Source organism: Pantherophis guttatus, chromosome 17, assembly GCF_059756535.1.
Source record: "Pantherophis guttatus breed Tessera chromosome 17, ASM5975653v1, whole genome shotgun sequence".
NCBI classification, from domain to species: Eukaryota; Metazoa; Chordata; class Lepidosauria; order Squamata; family Colubridae; genus Pantherophis; species Pantherophis guttatus.
Genome location: NC_142079.1, coordinates 9,835,202 through 9,853,724, shown reverse-complemented (window position 1 = coordinate 9,853,724; position 18,523 = coordinate 9,835,202). Strand labels below are relative to the sequence as shown.

General features: G+C 45.5%; 2 protein-coding genes across 6 annotated transcripts in view; one reads left to right on the top strand and one right to left on the bottom strand.

The window, feature by feature from the left end:
- The window catches only part of CHFR (checkpoint with forkhead and ring finger domains), a 30,863-nt gene extending 27,464 nt beyond the window's left edge, over nucleotides 1-3,399 (top strand). For all 5 annotated transcript variants that reach the window (XM_087880261.1, XM_034435833.3, XM_087880262.1 and 2 more), the window contains one exon: nucleotides 158-3,399. In XM_087880261.1, the coding sequence (XP_087736387.1) occupies nucleotides 158-200 (43 nt within the window). In that variant the 3' untranslated portion in view covers nucleotides 201-3,399. The remainder of the gene's footprint in view (nucleotides 1-157) is intronic.
- A 3,011-nt stretch (nucleotides 3,400-6,410) lies between these two features.
- The window catches only part of LOC117676387 (uncharacterized), a 28,721-nt gene continuing 16,608 nt past the window's right edge, over nucleotides 6,411-18,523 (bottom strand). Inside the window, exons 3-7 of the mRNA XM_034435829.3 lie at nucleotides 15,235-15,286; nucleotides 15,040-15,133; nucleotides 13,527-13,669; nucleotides 12,559-12,795; nucleotides 6,411-10,851 (exon numbers count right to left, since the gene is read on the bottom strand). Coding sequence (XP_034291720.2) covers nucleotides 10,132-10,851; nucleotides 12,559-12,795; nucleotides 13,527-13,669; nucleotides 15,040-15,133; nucleotides 15,235-15,286 — 1,246 coding nt within the window. The 3' untranslated portion in view covers nucleotides 6,411-10,131. The remainder of the gene's footprint in view (nucleotides 10,852-12,558; nucleotides 12,796-13,526; nucleotides 13,670-15,039; nucleotides 15,134-15,234; nucleotides 15,287-18,523) is intronic.

The following is an 18,523-nucleotide window of genomic DNA, read 5'->3' as shown; positions in this document are numbered from 1 at the left end:
GGAGCCCCCCCATCCCCGAGGGTATTAATTAGGAAGTCAAGCTGCTTCTCCTTTGTTTGAAAATCTCTTTCATGTGACATTCCCTCCCCCCAAAAAAAGAAAGAAAGAAAGAAAGAAAAAATACTAACTTTTCTCTTCTTGGGTTGTTTAATTTCAGGAAGTTCAATCACATCTGCGAACAAACGCGTTTCAAAAACTGAGGATTCCCGGGGGCGTTTCACTGGTCTCCGTGCTTGTAGAGGATGGGAAAATTAAACCCAGAAACGCCAACTCTACAGTTTTTTTGGCCTAGTTGTTCCCACAAAAAAAAAAGGGGGGGGGGAAGAATCGGCAACTTTTTACACATCAGATCCTCTGATGTGCTAGCGTGCTCTTTTTTTCCCTTTCCTTAACGATTATTATTTTGTCGGGTTTTTCTTTTTTTCTGCCAACCCTGCGTTCTCCTTGGCTTTTTTCCTAAAAAGAAATTGGTTTTGTTTTGAAGTCCAGAAGGGTGCGGCTGCCCCTGTTTTTTGAGCTGCGGTAGGAATTTAAGGACTCGACGAACGAGGCTGAGTGGTAGACATTGGAACCCTTCTCGGTGAACGTTGATTGTTGGAATGAAGCAAGGTCTTGCTTGAGAAGGCAACGTTAGAGCGAAGTACCACAAGAGAGAAGCACGTTCTTGGTTCCTTGGTGGTGGGCAGTGCCGTGCGTCTTTTGTCAATTTCATGGACCAACTTGCAACATCTCGCCGGAATTGATGGCCTAGACTTCTTGGCTCCTCGGTCAAAGATCACAGCTGGATTGACCAAGGTCTGTCCCAACACTTAAGCACTGACCGCTTAAGGCCGTATTTCTCACGTTGGCACGAGGACTTCAACTCCCAGACTTCCCCAGCCATCCATGTTGGCTGAGGAACTCTGGGAGTTGGAAGTCCACCTGTCTTAAAAACAGCCAAGGTTGACAAACGCCATCTTAGCGTTTAGTGCTTTCTTGACACACTCCACACGTATATCTTAAATGCTGCTGTCCAGATGGTGCAGTTGACGTAGCCTCCTTTGATAGGAGAGATCCAATTGTTTTGTCCTCTTTTCTTTTTTTCTTTCTATTTGGTCTTTTTTTTTATCTTCCTTCCTTAGATCCTGTCGTTTTCTTTTCCCCATGCTCAATTCTAGGATTCAGACTGGTGCTTTCTTAAACTGAATTTCACCTCCTCCATCTTTCTTTGGGCTCCACGAGAATGTTTCCCCCACCCATTCACCCACCCAGGAATTCCTGTTCTTAGCAGTTGAGAGTTATGTTTCAAAACAACTATGCATTTTTTCCGCCTTTTACTGGTCAAATTCCACTAGAAACTCTTCTTTTTTAAAAAATCCCCTGAGGATAAAGAAGTCTTCACGAATTTGGCATAATCCAACTGACACTGAAGTTTTTTTTTCAATACTGTTGCTGAATGTAGGACATTAATATTTCCAGCTTTTATCCCGAACTCCCAAGGGCTATTATTCCTGAACTTTTCTTGTGTCCCTAAAAATGGAGCAGCGCCATTAATTTCGGAGGATGGTAGACAGAGAAGTGTGTCTCTGCATATACCCATATACATTTTTTTAAAATAATGTCAGAGCGACCTCTCTCCTAACTTAATTAATTTTTTAAGCTGTCTTCCTTTTGACTATCAACAAGACCAACTACAAATAACAGATAACTTGCATAACCAAAATTGCTTTTGAAATAATTTAGTGCTGGCACACAGTTTCGTTGCTTCCACCATTGGGCACATTTTAAGACAAGAGCCCAACGTAGCCCTTGGGAAGACGGGATAAAGATAGCCGAGTCTTTTCCCCTTCTTCTTACAACTCCCCAATGTTGCTTAAATTCAGCCATAACGGTATTCAAAATGGATTTTCCCCCCCCAACCTGGCACCCTTCAGACGTGTTGGAATTCCACCTACCAGAATCCCTGAGATAGTTGAACCAAGGTAGGGACAGCTAATCGATTTGCAAGTTGCAATCTCAAAAACTTACAGAAGGCGTCTGATTGGGGGAGGCTACCTTGAACCCCGTTTTTGTATAGTCTTCCCATTTGTTTAAAACATTTGCCAGGATCTTGTCTTCCTTTTATAGCTGTGTTTCTCAACCGTGGCAACTTTAAGATGGGTGGACTTCAACTCCTAGAATCTGGGAGTTGAAGCCCACCCATCTTAAAAGTTGCAGGAGAAACGCAACTTTGATAGTAATAGTGGCCACATTCCAATCCGCTAAAATTATGGGCTTTTTTTTCCCCCTCTTCTCTCAGACTCAAGGGGATTTAACAGAATAATGTGCTGGGCACAATTATTAAACCTTTAGCCACATTATATTTTTATGCACTGAAATAGTAAATCTTTCAGAGCTGGGTCTTGGTAGAGCTAAGATGGGGAGTGGTCCAAAGAGAAAGCTACAGGACCCTCCAGGATTTAATGCCCTTTATGTTAAAGATGGTTGATAAGGATTGGTTCATTTTCTATCTGCAGACTTCTTTCGCTCCCCTTTTTTTTAATAAAAAAAATAGAGCTTCCAAGATTATCCTGTACAGCGGGGATCTCCAAAATTCGAAACTTGTGGACTTCGACTTCCCCCATGCTGGGGAATTCTGGGAGTTGAAGTCAACAAGTTGCCAGGTTTGGAGACCCCTGCCATATGCCGATGGCGTCTAATCCCAAGCCTGTTTCAGTAAAAAAGCCACATAAAGGCTTCAGGCGCCGTGGCTCCTTGTGTTCACAGACCACGTTAAGTGGACTGCTAAGACACGCTGTGAGACTTCCACGCCGACGGCAGGAAAATTATAAAGACGACGGACCTTGCAGCCATCAAAGCTTGCATGGGACTGTTCGTTGTTGCAACGGGTGCGTTTTTCCCGTCTCAGGGAATGGAGAAGCGAAGGGGACTGCAAAACCACACCCAGAGCCATGTCAGTTTCTCCTAGGTTAGCTTCTGGCTAGCCCAGGTGAGGTGACTTCTCCCCAGGTGACTTCTCCCCTTCCAAACGTGGAAAAAAAAAAGAGAATTTGGTTCTCTTCTCTCAGTCGACGTTGACTGCCATGGCTGTCCGTCGCCAGCCAAAATGTAAATAGAAGAATTAAAAACAGCAATTTATCTTTCCCCTCCCCCTCTCCCCAGCAAAATTTACCCCTTCCTCCTTCATTCCAATCATACAAGTGTCTTCCAGGGGATTTAGCGTGGTTCACTCCACGCTTAGGATGGGCGGTTGGAAAGTTTTGTTATCTGCTCTAAGAAGAAATGTTTTCCGCTTTTGTTTCCTTTGTACGCAAGCTGGTGGCTTGGAAAAGAGTGGGGGGGAGAAAAGAATTCCGATAACTGTTGGGCTTTGGGGTTCATGATTTATCTTTGGAAAATATTAAAATGCACAATGTTGGACTTTTTTGCTTTGCTTGTCTTCGGATGTTGGCTCAGGCTGGCATGCAGGCCAAGGTTGGGTTTATTGGGGAGAGCTTAAAGATGGTGCTTGTTTTTATTTTATTTAATTTATTTATTTATTAGTCATATTTCTATGCCGCCCACTCTCTGAGGACTCTGGGCGACTCACACCAAAGACAGTATACTAAATAGCATATTGCCCCCTAACAATCTGGGTCCTCATTTTACCCACCTCGGAAAGATGGAAGGCTGAGTCAACCTTGAGCCGGTGAGATTTAATCCGCTGATCTGCTGAACTAGCAGTCAGCTGAAGTAGCTGCAGTACTGCACTCTAACCATTGCACCACCTCGGTTTTGACCTAGGCTGCCTTAAAAAGCAGCAAGCAGAGTTTTAATCCCGACAAAACCTCTTTTTTATTTACATGGCTGTGAATTCCTTTCATTCACAGTCAGCAAGGCTTGTCCAGACAGCTTTTCAAAGGAATATTTATCCACACAAACCTTATCTCGCTTGGCAAGCTGCCACGTAACTTGTTTCCAAACGCAGTACAAGGCAAAACTTGGCACAGAGTCTCCTAAGAGTCACGAACAGAACTTTCCACTCTTGAAATGAACGAACGAACGAATTGTTTCCTGCAAAAGACCCCTCCTCGTTCGCTCCTCTTTTGTTTCCTAGGGGAGGGGCCAATCATCTTCAAAGTGTGGCTTTACTCCCAAGTCGACCCTGTTTTCTGAATTGTTCTTGTCCTCTGGCAGCTCTGCGCATGGGCACACTGGGAACAGGCTCCAGCTGTTCCCCTGCCTCGCTGCTGTCTAGCTCCCTCTCTGCCTCCGACGCAGAGCCCTCGTCCGAGCTTTCCCCAGCCCCCAGGGCTGGCCATGTTCCTCCCCAACCTCCTCACTGTCCGACTCTGCTGCCAGCTCCACTGGCCGCCGGCGGGCCACAACAGCGCTGGCATTTGCATTCCAGACCAATTTTCCATCCAAATGTTTCTGCGTGATTGATGGAAAAACAAAGGGCTATCCCAAATAAATATTGGCTTGATAGACTTAGCCGATGGGAAGGAGCTTGCTTGCTCTGTGGATAAGGAGACCACCTTCTGAGTACAGGTAGTCCTCGACTTATGACCACCGTTGAGCCCAAAGTTTCTATTGCTAAACGAGACAGTTCTTGAGTCAATTTGGCCCCACTTTACAACTTTTCTTGGCAAAATGGTGAAGTGAGTCTGGCTTTCCATGGATTTTGCTTGTCAGAAGTTCACCAAAGGGAATCACGTGATGACCCCCCGGGGACACTGCCACCGTCATAAATACGAGTCAGTTGCCAAGCATCTGAATTTCGATCCCGTAACCACGGGGATGCTGCAACAGTCATAAGTGTGAGAATCGGTCATAAGTCACTTTTCTCAGTGCCACTATAACTGGTCACTAAACAAGTTGTTATAAATTGAGGACTATCTAATAAAGAGGGAATTGTTGGCTGTCCACCCTCACCACAACCTATCTGTCTGTTGACACTAAAAATTTATTTCTGTAGATGTTGCCTCCTTTTTACAAAAGAGTAAATCAGAGGTAGGCACTACCGGGTGTTTAAAAAAAATCTTCCATCCTTGTCAAGAATGAAACTAGCATCTTTTGCATTGCAAAAGGCAAGCAATACTCAACTTACATCCATTCATCCAGCTGCTTGAAGTTATAACAGCACTGGAAAAGGTTACTTATGACCGGTTCTCCATTTATGGCCATCAATCAATCAGAACAGAGTTGGAAGGGACCTTGGAGGTCTTCTAGTCTAACCCCCTGCTCTGTTGTGACCTAGGCTTCCTGAATCATCAAAACACACGAGTAGTCCCAAAAACCTCTTTTATTGCAACAGCTGTGAATTACGTTCATTCACAGCTGAGTCCCAATTAGTTGCAAAAAGTCCTTCGGGATAATTACCCACCTTTATCTCCCTTGACACACTGCCAAAGACCTACTTGGCAAAGCCACACGGAGTCCAGAATCAAACAGAGATGCCGACTGGGAACAGAATTAACAACGTTGCTTTCCTGCAAAGGGCCCACATGCCTTTGCTCCTCTTTTAAGCCTTATGGGAGGGGCCAATCATCTTCAGACCTTACTCCCGAGTCGTCCCTTTTGCTTTAGCTGCTCTTGCCTTCTGGCAACTCTGTGCATGCATGCACTAGAAACGGGCTCCTCCTGTTTCTCTGCCTCTCTGCTGTCCGACTCTGGAGGCTCCGGAATCTGCACATCGCTCCCAGATGGCCCTGGCCCCATCTCTGCCTCTGACACAGAGCCCTCTTCCGGGCCTTCCTCAGCCTCCAGGACTGGCCCATGTTCCTCCCCAACCTCCTCACTGTCCGACTCGGCTGCCACTTCCGCAGGCTGCTAGCGGACCGCAACATGCTCAAGCAGGAGACCCTTGGACAAATAGCTCTCCAATTTCTTCTTAAAAACCTCCAGTGATGAAGCGCCCACAACTTCTGGTGGCGAGTTGTTCCCCTGGTTAATTGTTCTCACTGTTAGGAAGTTTCTCCTTAATCCAAGATTGCCTCTCTCCTTGATTAGTTTCCATCCATTATTTCTTATCCTGTCTGCTGATACTTTGGAAAATTAGTTGACTCCCCTCTTCTTTGTGGCAGCCCTTCAAATACTGGAATACAGCTTGCCTTCAGAAGTTGTGGATGCTTCATCACTGGAGATTTTTAAGAAGAGACAGACCAGCCATTTGTCTGAAATGGTATAGGTTCTCCTGCTTCAGCAGGGGGCTGGACTAGAAGACCTCCAAGGTCCCTTCCAACTCTGTTATTCTATTCGGTATGCTAAACTACTTGTAACCTGTGGGAGAAATTGCACACAAGTGAGACAATTCCTGCCACGTATGTGACTTAGAATTCAGACGCACAAATTTGGAACTACAAGCTACAAAGTTGAAGCAGCTTTACAAATATAGACTCCACACCAGCTTGCTTTCTACCCAGACCAGTAACGTATAAAAAGCTGGAAAGTATTTTAGGAATTTTGTATTTATTTAGGTTTTTTTACACATAGACGTATCTCCTGCACTGATCACGTAGCTATAAGGTATGAAAATGTAATAGGAAAAAAAACAACGCCCAGCTTTTTGGAGAGACGAGAGAACTCAAACAAACTTCTTATAAATTGATGATTATTATTATTATTATTTGCAAAAACAACAGGGAACGGCAGTTTAGGGGCAGGGAGAATCCTTCAATTTGATTGTCCTGCTTGAAGCAAAAAACAGAACTAGCAATCTTGAACAGATTAAAGTCGGATAGGAAAGCAGGTTTTCAGCTTTAAAGGCACTATAAATTCTGCTCGCATTTCCCCATTACTACGATCAAATCTACTGCTCCTATAGGTGAGAAAATACTTCATTTCAAAGTGCAAATGTGCACACAACACACACACACACACACACAAATCTTAAGCCCTTCCACAACGGCGCCCGGTACTCTAAACTAGCACAGATGGAAGCTTAAAAAAAGCAGGTGAAAATGAGAAATTAATCTGAGTTAAGCAATTTAGGAGCCAGTTTTAAAGCTCCCAGACGGCGCCCGAAAAATGCTAACAAAAAAAAAAAGAAATTTGCTCTATTTGAATAGAGCTGGATTTTTCCCGTTCCTTCCCTTGGCACCTGTTTTCCAGCAGATATTTCAAGGACTTTCTCCAACAGCTGCCTGAACCAAATGCAGGATTTGGATAACATTCCCTTCTATTCCAGCCTTAAATAAAATCTGAAAAGCTAAAATCGCATTCCAGGACAAGGCCATTAAAATACCAATCAGGCCGTTAGGTGCAGCCGGCTTTTTAAAAACTTTAAAAAGTTGTCCGATTAAAGACCCAGCGGTGCCCTGTTTTAATGGCCACAAGGAAGCATTTACAGGTAGTCCTCAACTTGCAACCACAGCAGACATTTATGTCGCTAAGTGAGAAATTTGTGAAGTGCTCTGTTTTACGGCTTTTCTCGCCACGCTTAAGTGAATCGCTGCCTTGTTAAATGACTTAACGGGGTGGTTAGATAAATCTGGTCCCCCCTTGGACTTCGTTTATCAGGAGGTCGCAAAAGGGGGATCGCGTGACCAACCGTCATAAGTGTGAGTCAGTTGCCAAGTGTCTGAATTTTGAACGGGGCTGCTGCAACGGTCGTATGTGTGGAAAGTGGTCGTAGGTCGCTTTTTTTTTTCAGTGTCTTTGTAACTTTGAATGGTCACTAAATGAACTGTTGTAAATTAAGGACTACCTATAAGTTGCTAATGGTCACGGACTTTGCAGATAAATCATGCATCTTCTGTAAAAAACATAACAAAGTTTGCTTAACATCTTATCCATCACCTACCGTTCAGTTCAAACCAGGGGTGAGATTCGGCCGGTTCAGACCAGTTTGGGCAAATCGGATGTTAATTATAATCTGGTACGGCAAACTGGTTGTTGCAAGGACTGGCTGACCCCTCCTGCCCGACCCCACCCCACCCCACCCCTCCCAGGAGTCTCCACACAGCTCGTTTTGGATGCCAGGTAAGTGCAGGGCCCACGCGGAGGATCTGGGAGGGCGAAAAATGGGCCTACCGGATGTCCGGAAACGGACTCGTTTCCAGCCTCTGGAGGGCCTCCGGAGCCTGGGGGAGGCTGTTTTCGCCCTCCCAGAGGCTCGAGGAAAGCCTCCGGAGTCTGAAGAAGGTGAAACCCCCCCACCCCCACCGTTGGTGGGTTGCTCCTGGTTCTGTCTGGTTCTTGCAAACCGGTAGTAAAATAGGCAGGAGGCTCTGCCCACCCGCCCAGACGTCATAATGGATGATATGCGCAGAAGCACGCGCGCTCCCGTTGCGAACCAGTAGTAAAGGTAAGTAGAACCCACCCCTGGGTCCCCTGTGGTGCAGGAGGCCAAGTAGGCCATGCTCACCATACTCACCCAGCAACCGGGCAGAGAACTGGTTGCTAAAATTTCTGAATCCCACCCCCGGTTCAAACTCTGAAGAGCCTTGGTAGTACAGTGGTTTAATGCACCCTGTTATTAACACAGCTGCCTGCAATTTACTGCTGGTTCGAATCTCTCCAAGGCTCAAGGTTGACTCAGCCTTCCATCCTTTCTAAGGTAGGTGAAATGAGGACCCAGTTTGTGGGGGCAATAAGCTGACTTTGTATAAATATACAAAAGGATGAAGGCTATTGCTTAACGCATTGTAAGCCGCCCTGAGTCTCCGGAGAAGGGCAGCATATAAATCAAATTAAAACAAAAACAAAAAAAACCTCCTCAACCAACACAAATCTTCAGCGTGCACCCCACTCTCTAATACTACTGTAATTCCAAGTGCAATTTACTAAGGTGTCACAGACAGATCCATCCTTGAAAATCTTTTCTCGAGTGAGGAATTTGAACCACAAAGGCCAGGGTGTTGGCTTAATAATGTGGAGCAGGGCCAACACAAAATATTGTGCCTTTAGGATGGCAAACTTTTAAACCCACCGCGTCTCTTCCCCCAGATTCTGTCATCGTGTGCGATCCCAGAAAAGATGCAGCTGCTTTAAAGAGCGATCTAGGTAGGCGTGGTGGGAGAACCATCGTCTGCTCCAAAGCCTATTGCGGTCTTCAAATCTTATAGTAACAGTAATAAGAGTTGGAAGGGGACCTTGGAGGTCATCTAGTCCAACCCACTGCTCACGCAGAAGACCTGTACTAGGGATTCGAACCGCCGAACTGCCGACCTTTCTGATCGACAAGCTCAGCGTCTTAGCCACTGAGCTACCTAGTCAGGTTAATTGGAAGAAGTCGCCTTCTCAAAAGGCTTTAGCCCGCTTTCAGAATTCACCGAAGCGTTCTTACTTGGCCACGATAACAATTTTGGCAATCTCACAACTTCGGTGAATTTTTTTCTCGAGCGCCCGCGATCACGCCAACCTACCCAAACTCTGAATCCCAAGGTCACACCAACTGGGCATTATGTGTTGTGCGAATGGCAAACTCTGTTGGTGTAGGTGATGGTGTTTCATTAACCCGACTTTACCTCATCTTCTCATTGTAGTCACTGGGGGGGGAGAGGGGGGAGAGAGAGGATTCACAAATGCCAGTGAATCCTTTGAATAAAATGTGTTAATCTAAAAAAGTCGCCCCCCAATCGCCTTTTCAATACAAGCGTTGCTTGTATTTTTAGTTATTCCAGTTCTGTTCACAGTCACTCTTTTTTGGGGGCGGGGAACTATAATCAAACATCAGTAGAACTTTACACCCTTCCCAGGGGTGGGGTTCTACCGGTTCAGACCGGTTTGGGTGAACCGTGCGCTCAGCGGACTGGTTGTTACACTGGTTGAATCCCACCACTGACCCTTCCACATCATAGCCAGAATTTGGTTGATTACTAAGGATTATATCCAGAACAGCCCCCTTTACCTAAAACCTGATAGGCTCTAGATCTGATCACACCTCCCAATTCAAACACAAGTTTAAAAAAAAAAAAACAAGCTTATTTCAGAAGGAAAACGTCAGGTGGGTCTTCATGCATCAAGACCAAAAATTGTGCTCCACAGCAGTATCCATAATCATCGCATCCAACTTAAGATAAAAGTTTTGGGCGAGCGTCATTGAGTGCAGGATCCGTGCCCCCTAAGCAGATCAAAGGTTGTCTCTTGAACGTCTGCATGCAGAACAGCTCCGTTCCATCTCAAAAGATCTTCACCGCTTCCAGTTTCATGAAGGACCTTCATGGACGATCAAAAAAGCACGTTCGGACAAGTCGTTGAATTGAAACGAGCCAGCGACTCTGGTTTTGAACCAGGAGCGTAGGTTTCATCCCCGTCGCCCTGAAAGGGATCTTGGTAGGAACTGGAGGGTTCCCCCCAAGGACCAATGCCCAACCTGCTTCTGGTGGCCTCCTCCAAGTCTTCAAGCGATAGGTCCACTATCTGCTCCTTCCTCGCGGCCGTCCCTCCTTCACAGATGACAGCGTTTGTCTCGGACAAAACATCGACGCATTGATTTGTGTGCTCCGCCAAAACCAAAGGCTGCTGATCATCTCCTTCTTCAGAAATCACAAACACCGCTTTGGGCCCGTCCATGTCTACAGAAGCCTCCTTGGGCTTGGAAGAGTTGATGGCGTTGCTTTTCAATCTGAGGGCAGCGTCTGGAGCATCCTTCCCTCCCAGACGGGGACTTTGGACCAGAGACAGAATGCCCTCAGCTTCGGAGTGCTCAGGAAGTCCCGGCTGGCCGCAGCCAGGAGAACCGGTCAAGAAATCAAAAGAAGGGTTTGCAAATTGGGACCTTCTCGAGTTAGAACCACCGGTCGGCTTCTGCGGTTTCTGAGCCGAGCGTGTCCATGGGTTACTGACTAAAGCTTCCAAGTGTGACCCTTCGGAAATTCCTTCAGTTTCTCCAGCGGAGCTCACTTTTTGGATTCTGATGGGCTGGTTTGGGGTGGAGGTCGAAAAACCCTGGCAGGGAAGAGAAGATCCGTGTCAAGAACTTTGAGAGAAAATAGAGAAGAAACATTCCTTTAAGGCTCTTGCGTATGGATTAGAATCGGGGGGTCTCCAACCTTGGCAACTTTTAAGACTTATGGACTTCAACTCTGGGAGTTGAATTCCAGGAGTTGAAGTCCACAAGTCTTAAAGTTGCCAAGGTTGGAGACCCCTGGATTAGATAGTTACAGATGAGAGAGAGGGGGGAAGAAATAAAGATGGGATCGAGAAAGTGTTTGATGATTAGATAGATAGCAATAGCCCTTAGACTTATATACCGCTTCACAGTGCTTTTACAGCCCTCTCTAAGCAGTTTACAGAGTCAGCCTCTTGCCCCCAATAATCTGGGTCCTCATTTTACCCACCTCGGAAGGATGGAAGGCTGAGTCAACCTTGAGCCTGGTGAGATTTGAACTGCTGAACTGCAGCTAGCAGTCAGTTGAAGTAGCCTTTAGTATTGCACTCTTAACCACTGCGCCACCTTGGCTCTTGTGATAGATGATTGATGGATGATAGATGATAAGACATAGAGATATTAGATTAGATAGATAGATAGATAGATAGATAGATAGATACAGATATAGATATAGATATAGATATTAGATGATAAATATATATATATGTTTATGTAAGTTATATGTATATGTATGTATATAAAGTTAAAATCTCGGGTGTTTTCCCGCAGCATTAAAAGTCTGTTAGTTGAAATGTTTAAAATCCGGGCTAAAATGCCAATTTAAGATCCTCTATAATCCCAACAAAACACTTTGTAAGGTCTTTTGAAACTCTGGCTAAAATCCTAACCAACACTTTAAAAGTTTTCTTTTTGGCAACGTTTCGACAAGCTCTCTAACTTGTCATCATCGGGCCCCTACTTTCCGTTTAGAAGCTGTGGGTATGCTGCGAGATCAGAATTGTCGCTTTTCTATGTTCGCTGATATATATATATATATATATATATATATATATATATATATATATATATATATATATATATATATATATATATATATACACTCTCTCTAATTTCTAATTTCTCTCTAATCAATCATCTATATCATCTTTATATATAAGGATATAGAATATATATACCCTGTTTCCCCCAAAATAAGACATTCCCTGATAATAAGCCCAATTAGGCTTTTGAGCACATGGCAATAAGGCCAAGTGCTTATTTCAGGGTTCAAAAAAATATAAGACAGGGTCTTATTTTCGGGAAAACACGATTTGGTTCAGCACAGGTTTTGTTACACTCTTACATACAAGTAGCACTTGACATATGACCATAATTGGGCTCAGAACTTCCACCATCCACCATCATTGAGCGATGACTGATTTTACGACCTTTCTGCTACAGACGTTAAGCGATCACCTTGGTTGATCTTCCCCCATTGACTTGGCTTGTTGGAAGCCCCCAAACGGAGATCACGTGATCCCTGGATGGTGCCACCACCCTCAACACCTGCCACTCCCCAAGCTTGACCGTGAGGATGCTGGGATGGATCTCCAACGCGAGAACGGCTTGCAAGTCCCCTTTTTTTCAGCGCCGTTGTAACCTCGAATGAACGGTCGTACGTTGAGGACTACCTGTACCTTAACCAGCGGTGGAACAGCTGGATCTGGTTTCAGAACCCCTGGCTTCACACCTGCTTCCTTTCCTCCCCAGGCGCCAATACTCACCCCGCTTTTGGCTGCTTTGGGCAAAGGGCTGATGTTTGTCCAGTGGCCCCATTGCTCCTGGAGCTGTGGGAACGGAGTCAAGAGATCGTGGAAGGTCCTTGTGCGCCACGCCTGCTGCTTCAGATAAGGGTGTCCCGCCCGGGAATTGGACGCTTGGCTGCCGGGCTCCGTTTGCTTGGGGATCAGCCATTCCGACACGGAAGTTGGACTAGTGATGCTTCGCGTCAACCTCTTGTCCTAAGGAGAGAGCGAGAGAACCCCGTGGGAAGATGGCGTGGGATTTTCAAGCAGCGCCTAGATGGATTGAAACACCCTCTCTTGAGCCACGGCGTGGCTTTGTGGGGAAATGGTGGTCACTGCAGCCAGCCCATTCCCCAGACGGTCCCTCTATTTAGGCCAGAGCAAGAATCTGTGCAAAAAATAAATTTATAGCTGGATGTTTATTGATGAAATGCAAGCAAAGCCAAAACATTTGGCTGGCAAAAAAAAAAAAAAACGAGATTAAAAGCAGGCAAAATCTGAACAAGGAAACTTACTTTTTTTCTCTCTCTCTCTCTTTCTCTCTCCTATTTCTTTCTTTCCTTTTTTATTTCTCTTTATCTCTCCCTCTTTCTCCCTTCTCTCCTTTTCTCTCTTTTCCTTTTTATCTCTTTATCTCTCCCTCTCTTTCTCCCTTCTCTTTCTTTCTCTCTTTCCTTTTTTATCTCTTTATCTCTCTTCTTTCTCCTGTCTCTATTTCCTTCTATTTCTCTCTCTACCTTTTTATCTCTCTTTATCTCTCCCTCTCTTTTTCTTTCTCTTTCTCCTTTCTCTCTCTCTTTTTCTCTCTATCACTTGCTTTCCCTTTTTTCTTTTTTTCTCTCTCTGTCTCTTTTACTCTTTTACTCTTTCCCTTTTTCTCTCCCTCTTTCTCTTTCTTCCTCTTTTTCTTTCTCTTTCTCTCTCTCCGCCCCTTACCTGTCCCTTACCTGTATTTTACAAGAGGTAAAACTCAAGCGACCAGGTTCTGGATTGGCAGAAATAATGAACACCTCGTCACCTCCCATCACGGCTGACATTGGAGGGGCATCTAGATCGATGATGGGTTCCAGATTGCCAGGACAGGAAGTGACTGGAGAAAATACCAAAATGTATTTATTTGCACCAAAGAAATAGCAAGCATGTTTTCAGAATTATTTGTAACCCATTCTGCATTCTTCTCAAATGCTCTATAGAAGTACTAGCTGGACGCCCGTGCTTCGCTACGAAACTATGTGATCAGGCGTGATAAATTGACACTTAAAGCCTGAAACCTTATGTAGAACGTGTAACTCCGTAGCATCAGAGCATGTGAATATAAGGCAACTGGCAGTTGGGACAGAGTTCCTTTCAGGTGGGGAGGGGGAGTAGAACATTTAACTTCTTAGCATCAGAGTGTGTGAATATAATACTGTATATGAAATACTAATGATCTGATGGTCATTTCGAAAAATCCTTTCTTAGCGAGCACCTAGAAGCCAAGAGGAACATGCGTGCCAAATTTCAAGTTTTTAAGGCTTTACCATTCTGGAGATTTCATGATGAGTGAGTGGTATTTGGCTTTTATATATCTATAGATTTCTCAACTTTGGCAACTTTAAGATGGGTGGACTTCAACTTCCAGAATTCCCCAATCAGATTTGCCCAGAGATTCATTCTTCTTCTCCACCACTCTTTGCTGGCTGGCTGGGGAATTCTGAGAGTCGAAGTCTACTTATCTTAAAGTTGCCAAGCTTGATAAACGCTGTTCTAAGTCATGGATCTTCTCTAACAGTCATGAATCTTCTCCTTGGAAGACTTCCAAAGTGCTTCTTCATGTCTTCTATCACCTTTTCCTAATCTTGTAGGACCTCTAGATACATTGGACTTTGCTTCCCACAATTCCCTCACAGTGGTTCAAAAATAACTAGCTGCTATTAAAGGATGTCTCTGATATAGTGCTGGAGAAGACTCCTGCGAGTCCCTTGGACTGCAAGGCGATCAAACCGGTCAGTCCTAGAGGAGATCAACCCTGACTGCTCTTTAGAAGGCCAGATCCTGAAGAGGAAACTCAAATACTCAAATGGTCACTTAATGAGAAGGAAGGACTCATTGGAGAAGAGCCTAATGCTAGGAAAGATGGAGGGCAAAAGAAGAAGGGGACGGCACAGAACGAGGTGGCTGGATGGAGTCACTGAAGCAGTCGGCATGAGCTTAAATGGACTTCAAAGGATGGTAGAGGACAGGAAGGCCTGGAGGAACATTGTCCATGGGGTCGCGATGGGTCAGACACAACTTCGCAACTAACAACAAGAACAACTGATATATTAGCAGGTCATTCCTTAATCTATAATCAAGAAATTCATAATACTCTTTGGTTGTGTGATATCACAGCAGGGATGAAATGGACTATTGGACCCTGAACAAGAACTCTCTAGTTGCAAAGATTGGACAACAAAATCCACTTAACCTTTTTCTGCTTACCGACGCCAAGGGAATGATTGTTGTTTTCGTTTTCTTGACATGGGATCACCAGCTGGAGTTCACTGACGTCAACGCCAGAGTTCTGGATCTGGTTCTACAATTCCAAACATTTCCAAGTTCAAGCAATCGATCAGCAACCTGTTTCAAAAGTGGTAAACGAAAGTCCACAGAAGGACCTGAAATAACAATACTTACTTCTTGATCACTGTGGACTTCCAGAGAACTTCTTTTGAGACATAACCTCCACCTAGAAAATAAAGAAGGAACACATTTAATTATTAAGTGTCCTTCATATACAAAGCTACAGACTTTCTCGAGTTGGGTTGGACTCTTGTTAATCCACCACACTTGTTGTGACCGAGGCTTCCTGAGTCATTCAAACACACGAGTAGTCCCAAAAACCTCTTTTATTGCAACAGCTGTGAATTACGTTCATTCACAGCTGAGTCCCAATTAGTTGCAAAAAGTCCTTCGGGATAATCACCAACCTTTGTCTCCCTTGACACGCTTCCAAAGATGGCTACTGACAAGTTGCTGTTAGAACCTGTACAGGAAGTCCCCAACTTACAACGGTTCATTTATGACCGTTCAAAGGTACAACAGCACTGGAAAAAGTGACTTAGGACCGTTTTCCACTCTTACGATGTTTTCAAACATTGGCAACGGACTCATATTTATGACGGGTGCAGCGTCCCACGGGGGGCGGGGGATGTCACACAATCCCCTTTTTTGCTAACCTTCTGACGAGCAAAGTCAACGGGTGAATCCAGGTTCGCTTAACAACTGTGTGACTAATTGAACAAACGCAGCAATTCACTTAGCAACGGTGGCAAGAAAGGTTGTAAAACGGGGCAAAGCCCACTTAACCAATGTCTTGCTTAGCAACACAACTTCAGGTGTCAGGATTCCAAGTAACACCCCCAACGAAAAAAGACTCCGAGGCTTGAAGTTCCTCAAAGTTCCACTTTATTAGAGATGTCATATTGGCCCATCATGATGGGACATAGTGGCTCAGTGGCTAAAACGCTGACGTTATCAATCAAAAGGTCGGCAGTTCAGCGGTTCGAATCCCTCGTGCTGCGTAACGGGGTGAGCTCCCGTGACTTGTCCCAGCTTCTGCCAACCTAGCAGTTCAAAAGCGCATAAAAAATTCAAGTAGAAAAATAGGGACCACCTTTGGTGGGAAGGGAACAGCATTCCGTGCGCCTTTGGTGTTGAGTTATGCCGGCCACATGACCTCGGAGACGTCTTCGGACAGCGCTGGCTCTTCAGCTTTGAAACGGAGATGAGCACCGTCCCCTAGAGTCGGAAACGACTAGCACCTATGTGCGAGGGGAACCTTTACCTTTACCTTATTGGCACATCTGGGAAAACCCGAATCTGAAAGCTTCCAGATTTTCCCCACCCAAAGGAAAGTCCAAGTCCCTGCCCAGCACCCACATGTCCATCACATGGTTCAATCAAAACACCATTCCAACTGGACATGTCTCCCAGTTCCAGCCTTCCAAGTGCAGGGCAAGATGTCCTTGACTGTCTGAGAAAGGAATGTTATTATGGCTATATATCACACTGGCTCCATACAATCCCCCCTCCCAGTTTCCCACAGTAGTAAATGTGGCAGTCCTGAAGCAGGGGTGAAATGCTACCAGTTCGGGCGAACTGGTATTTCCGACGATCAGCTGTGACGTACGATTTATATTAGCTAGAATCGTTGGATTTCCTGCTTTCTAGCGAATCTAAATCACGTGGCACAACGGATTTCCCTACGCCCCTCGCTGTTCTACATACCTTTGCAGACTCGGAAGGCTTCAAAATGTTCCTTTTTTAGCGTTGCGTGGGCACGCCTCAGGCGCGCATGTGCACAAAGCGCGCGCTCGGTAGTAGACTCACAGAACCGACTTCAGAGGATTTCACCGCTGGCCTGAAGGCCCGATGCAAAAGATGGCTTCCAGGCCTGACATCAGGGCTCAGTTGCGGTCGTAAGACGAGGACTTCCCATAAGTTGGCCGTTCGGCTACTCCAATAGTTTGCAAAGTTGGTGGCAACTTCTTTTGTCTCCGCAAAACGCATCGAGACGACCCCATCCCGGATTGTACAGGACACGGTTCATATTCACGAAGGTGGCCAGATGAATTCAGAGGCCAAACGCAATTAGAAGGATTGGCCAAACCAACAAATGAAGCTTTCATTCCTTCTTCAACCGGTACACAAAGGGAGCAGTGTGGCAAAATCTTGGAGAATCCCCAGAGAGTGGTGGAGGAAAATGAATCGCGGGACATTTCACTGAGGAACTGTCTTTTCTTCCTCCTTTCCCCCTTCCACTCATTTACGCGCACAAACACAGACTATTAGAACAGCGTTAGGTGACTTACACAGCCAGAAGTGGAGAAATATGTCTGGGCCGGGTTGCTCACTTGATCCAGGCCGCTACATTTAGCCTCACCGATGAAAACGAGAAGGAGGAGACGGAGAGACGAATCGAGAGAAGTAAACACCACCACAGTAGCTACTTGCTGGGGCTTCAGGAAAGCACGGCAGAGCAACAGGGAAGGAGAACATGTCCCATGCTCCAGTAGTGAGTTTCACTTACCTTCGCTACCAGTTCGGAACTGGGAGCGCATGCGTGCGTGCGCTCGCTTTGCTCGCGTGTGGCGCTTCTGCGCATTTCCAGAACCTGCGTATGCACAGAATGTCCGTGATGATGTCCGGGCAGGTGGATGGAGCCTCCCGCCGCAGCTGCTACCAGTTCGCCTGAACCAGTGCGAACCGGTAGAAATCCACCACTGCCACGCTCCCCCAAAACAGCACATGGATTTCCTTAATAACTGAGCAATCGAGTTTGGGACTTTTGGATCGGGAAGGAAAGAGCTTGAAGCTTGTGTTTTCACCTAAGCTTCCTGAAAGCACGAAGCAGACTCCTTTTTTTTTTAATTTGATTTATATGCCGCCCTTCTCCGGAGACTCAGGGCGGCTTACAATGCGTTAAGCAATAGCCTTCATACTTTTGTATATTTATACAAAGTCAGCTTATTGCCCCCACAAACTGGGTCCTCATTTAACCTATCTTAGAAAGGATGGAAGGCTGAGTCAACCTTGAGCCTGGTAAGATTCGAACCTGCAGAAATTGCAGGCAGCTGTGTTAATAACAGGGTGCATTAAACCACTGTACTACCAAGGCTCCTTGTCCCGACAAAACCCCTTTTTATTAAGCTAATGTGAATTCCTCTCATTCACATCCAGCAACGTCCCGGCAAACCGTCTTTCCAAGGTGAATTTGCAACCACGGACCTTATCAGGCTTGGAGAGCTGCCAGGCCAATATCTTCCAAACTTGCAATGCTACACAAGGAAATACTTGGCAAGGAGCAGGGGTGAAATCCAGCAGGTTCTGACAGGTTCTGGAGAACCAGTAGCGGAAATTTTGAGTAGTTCGGAGAACCGGCAAATACCTCCTCTGGCTGGCCCCCAAGTGGGGTGGGAATGGA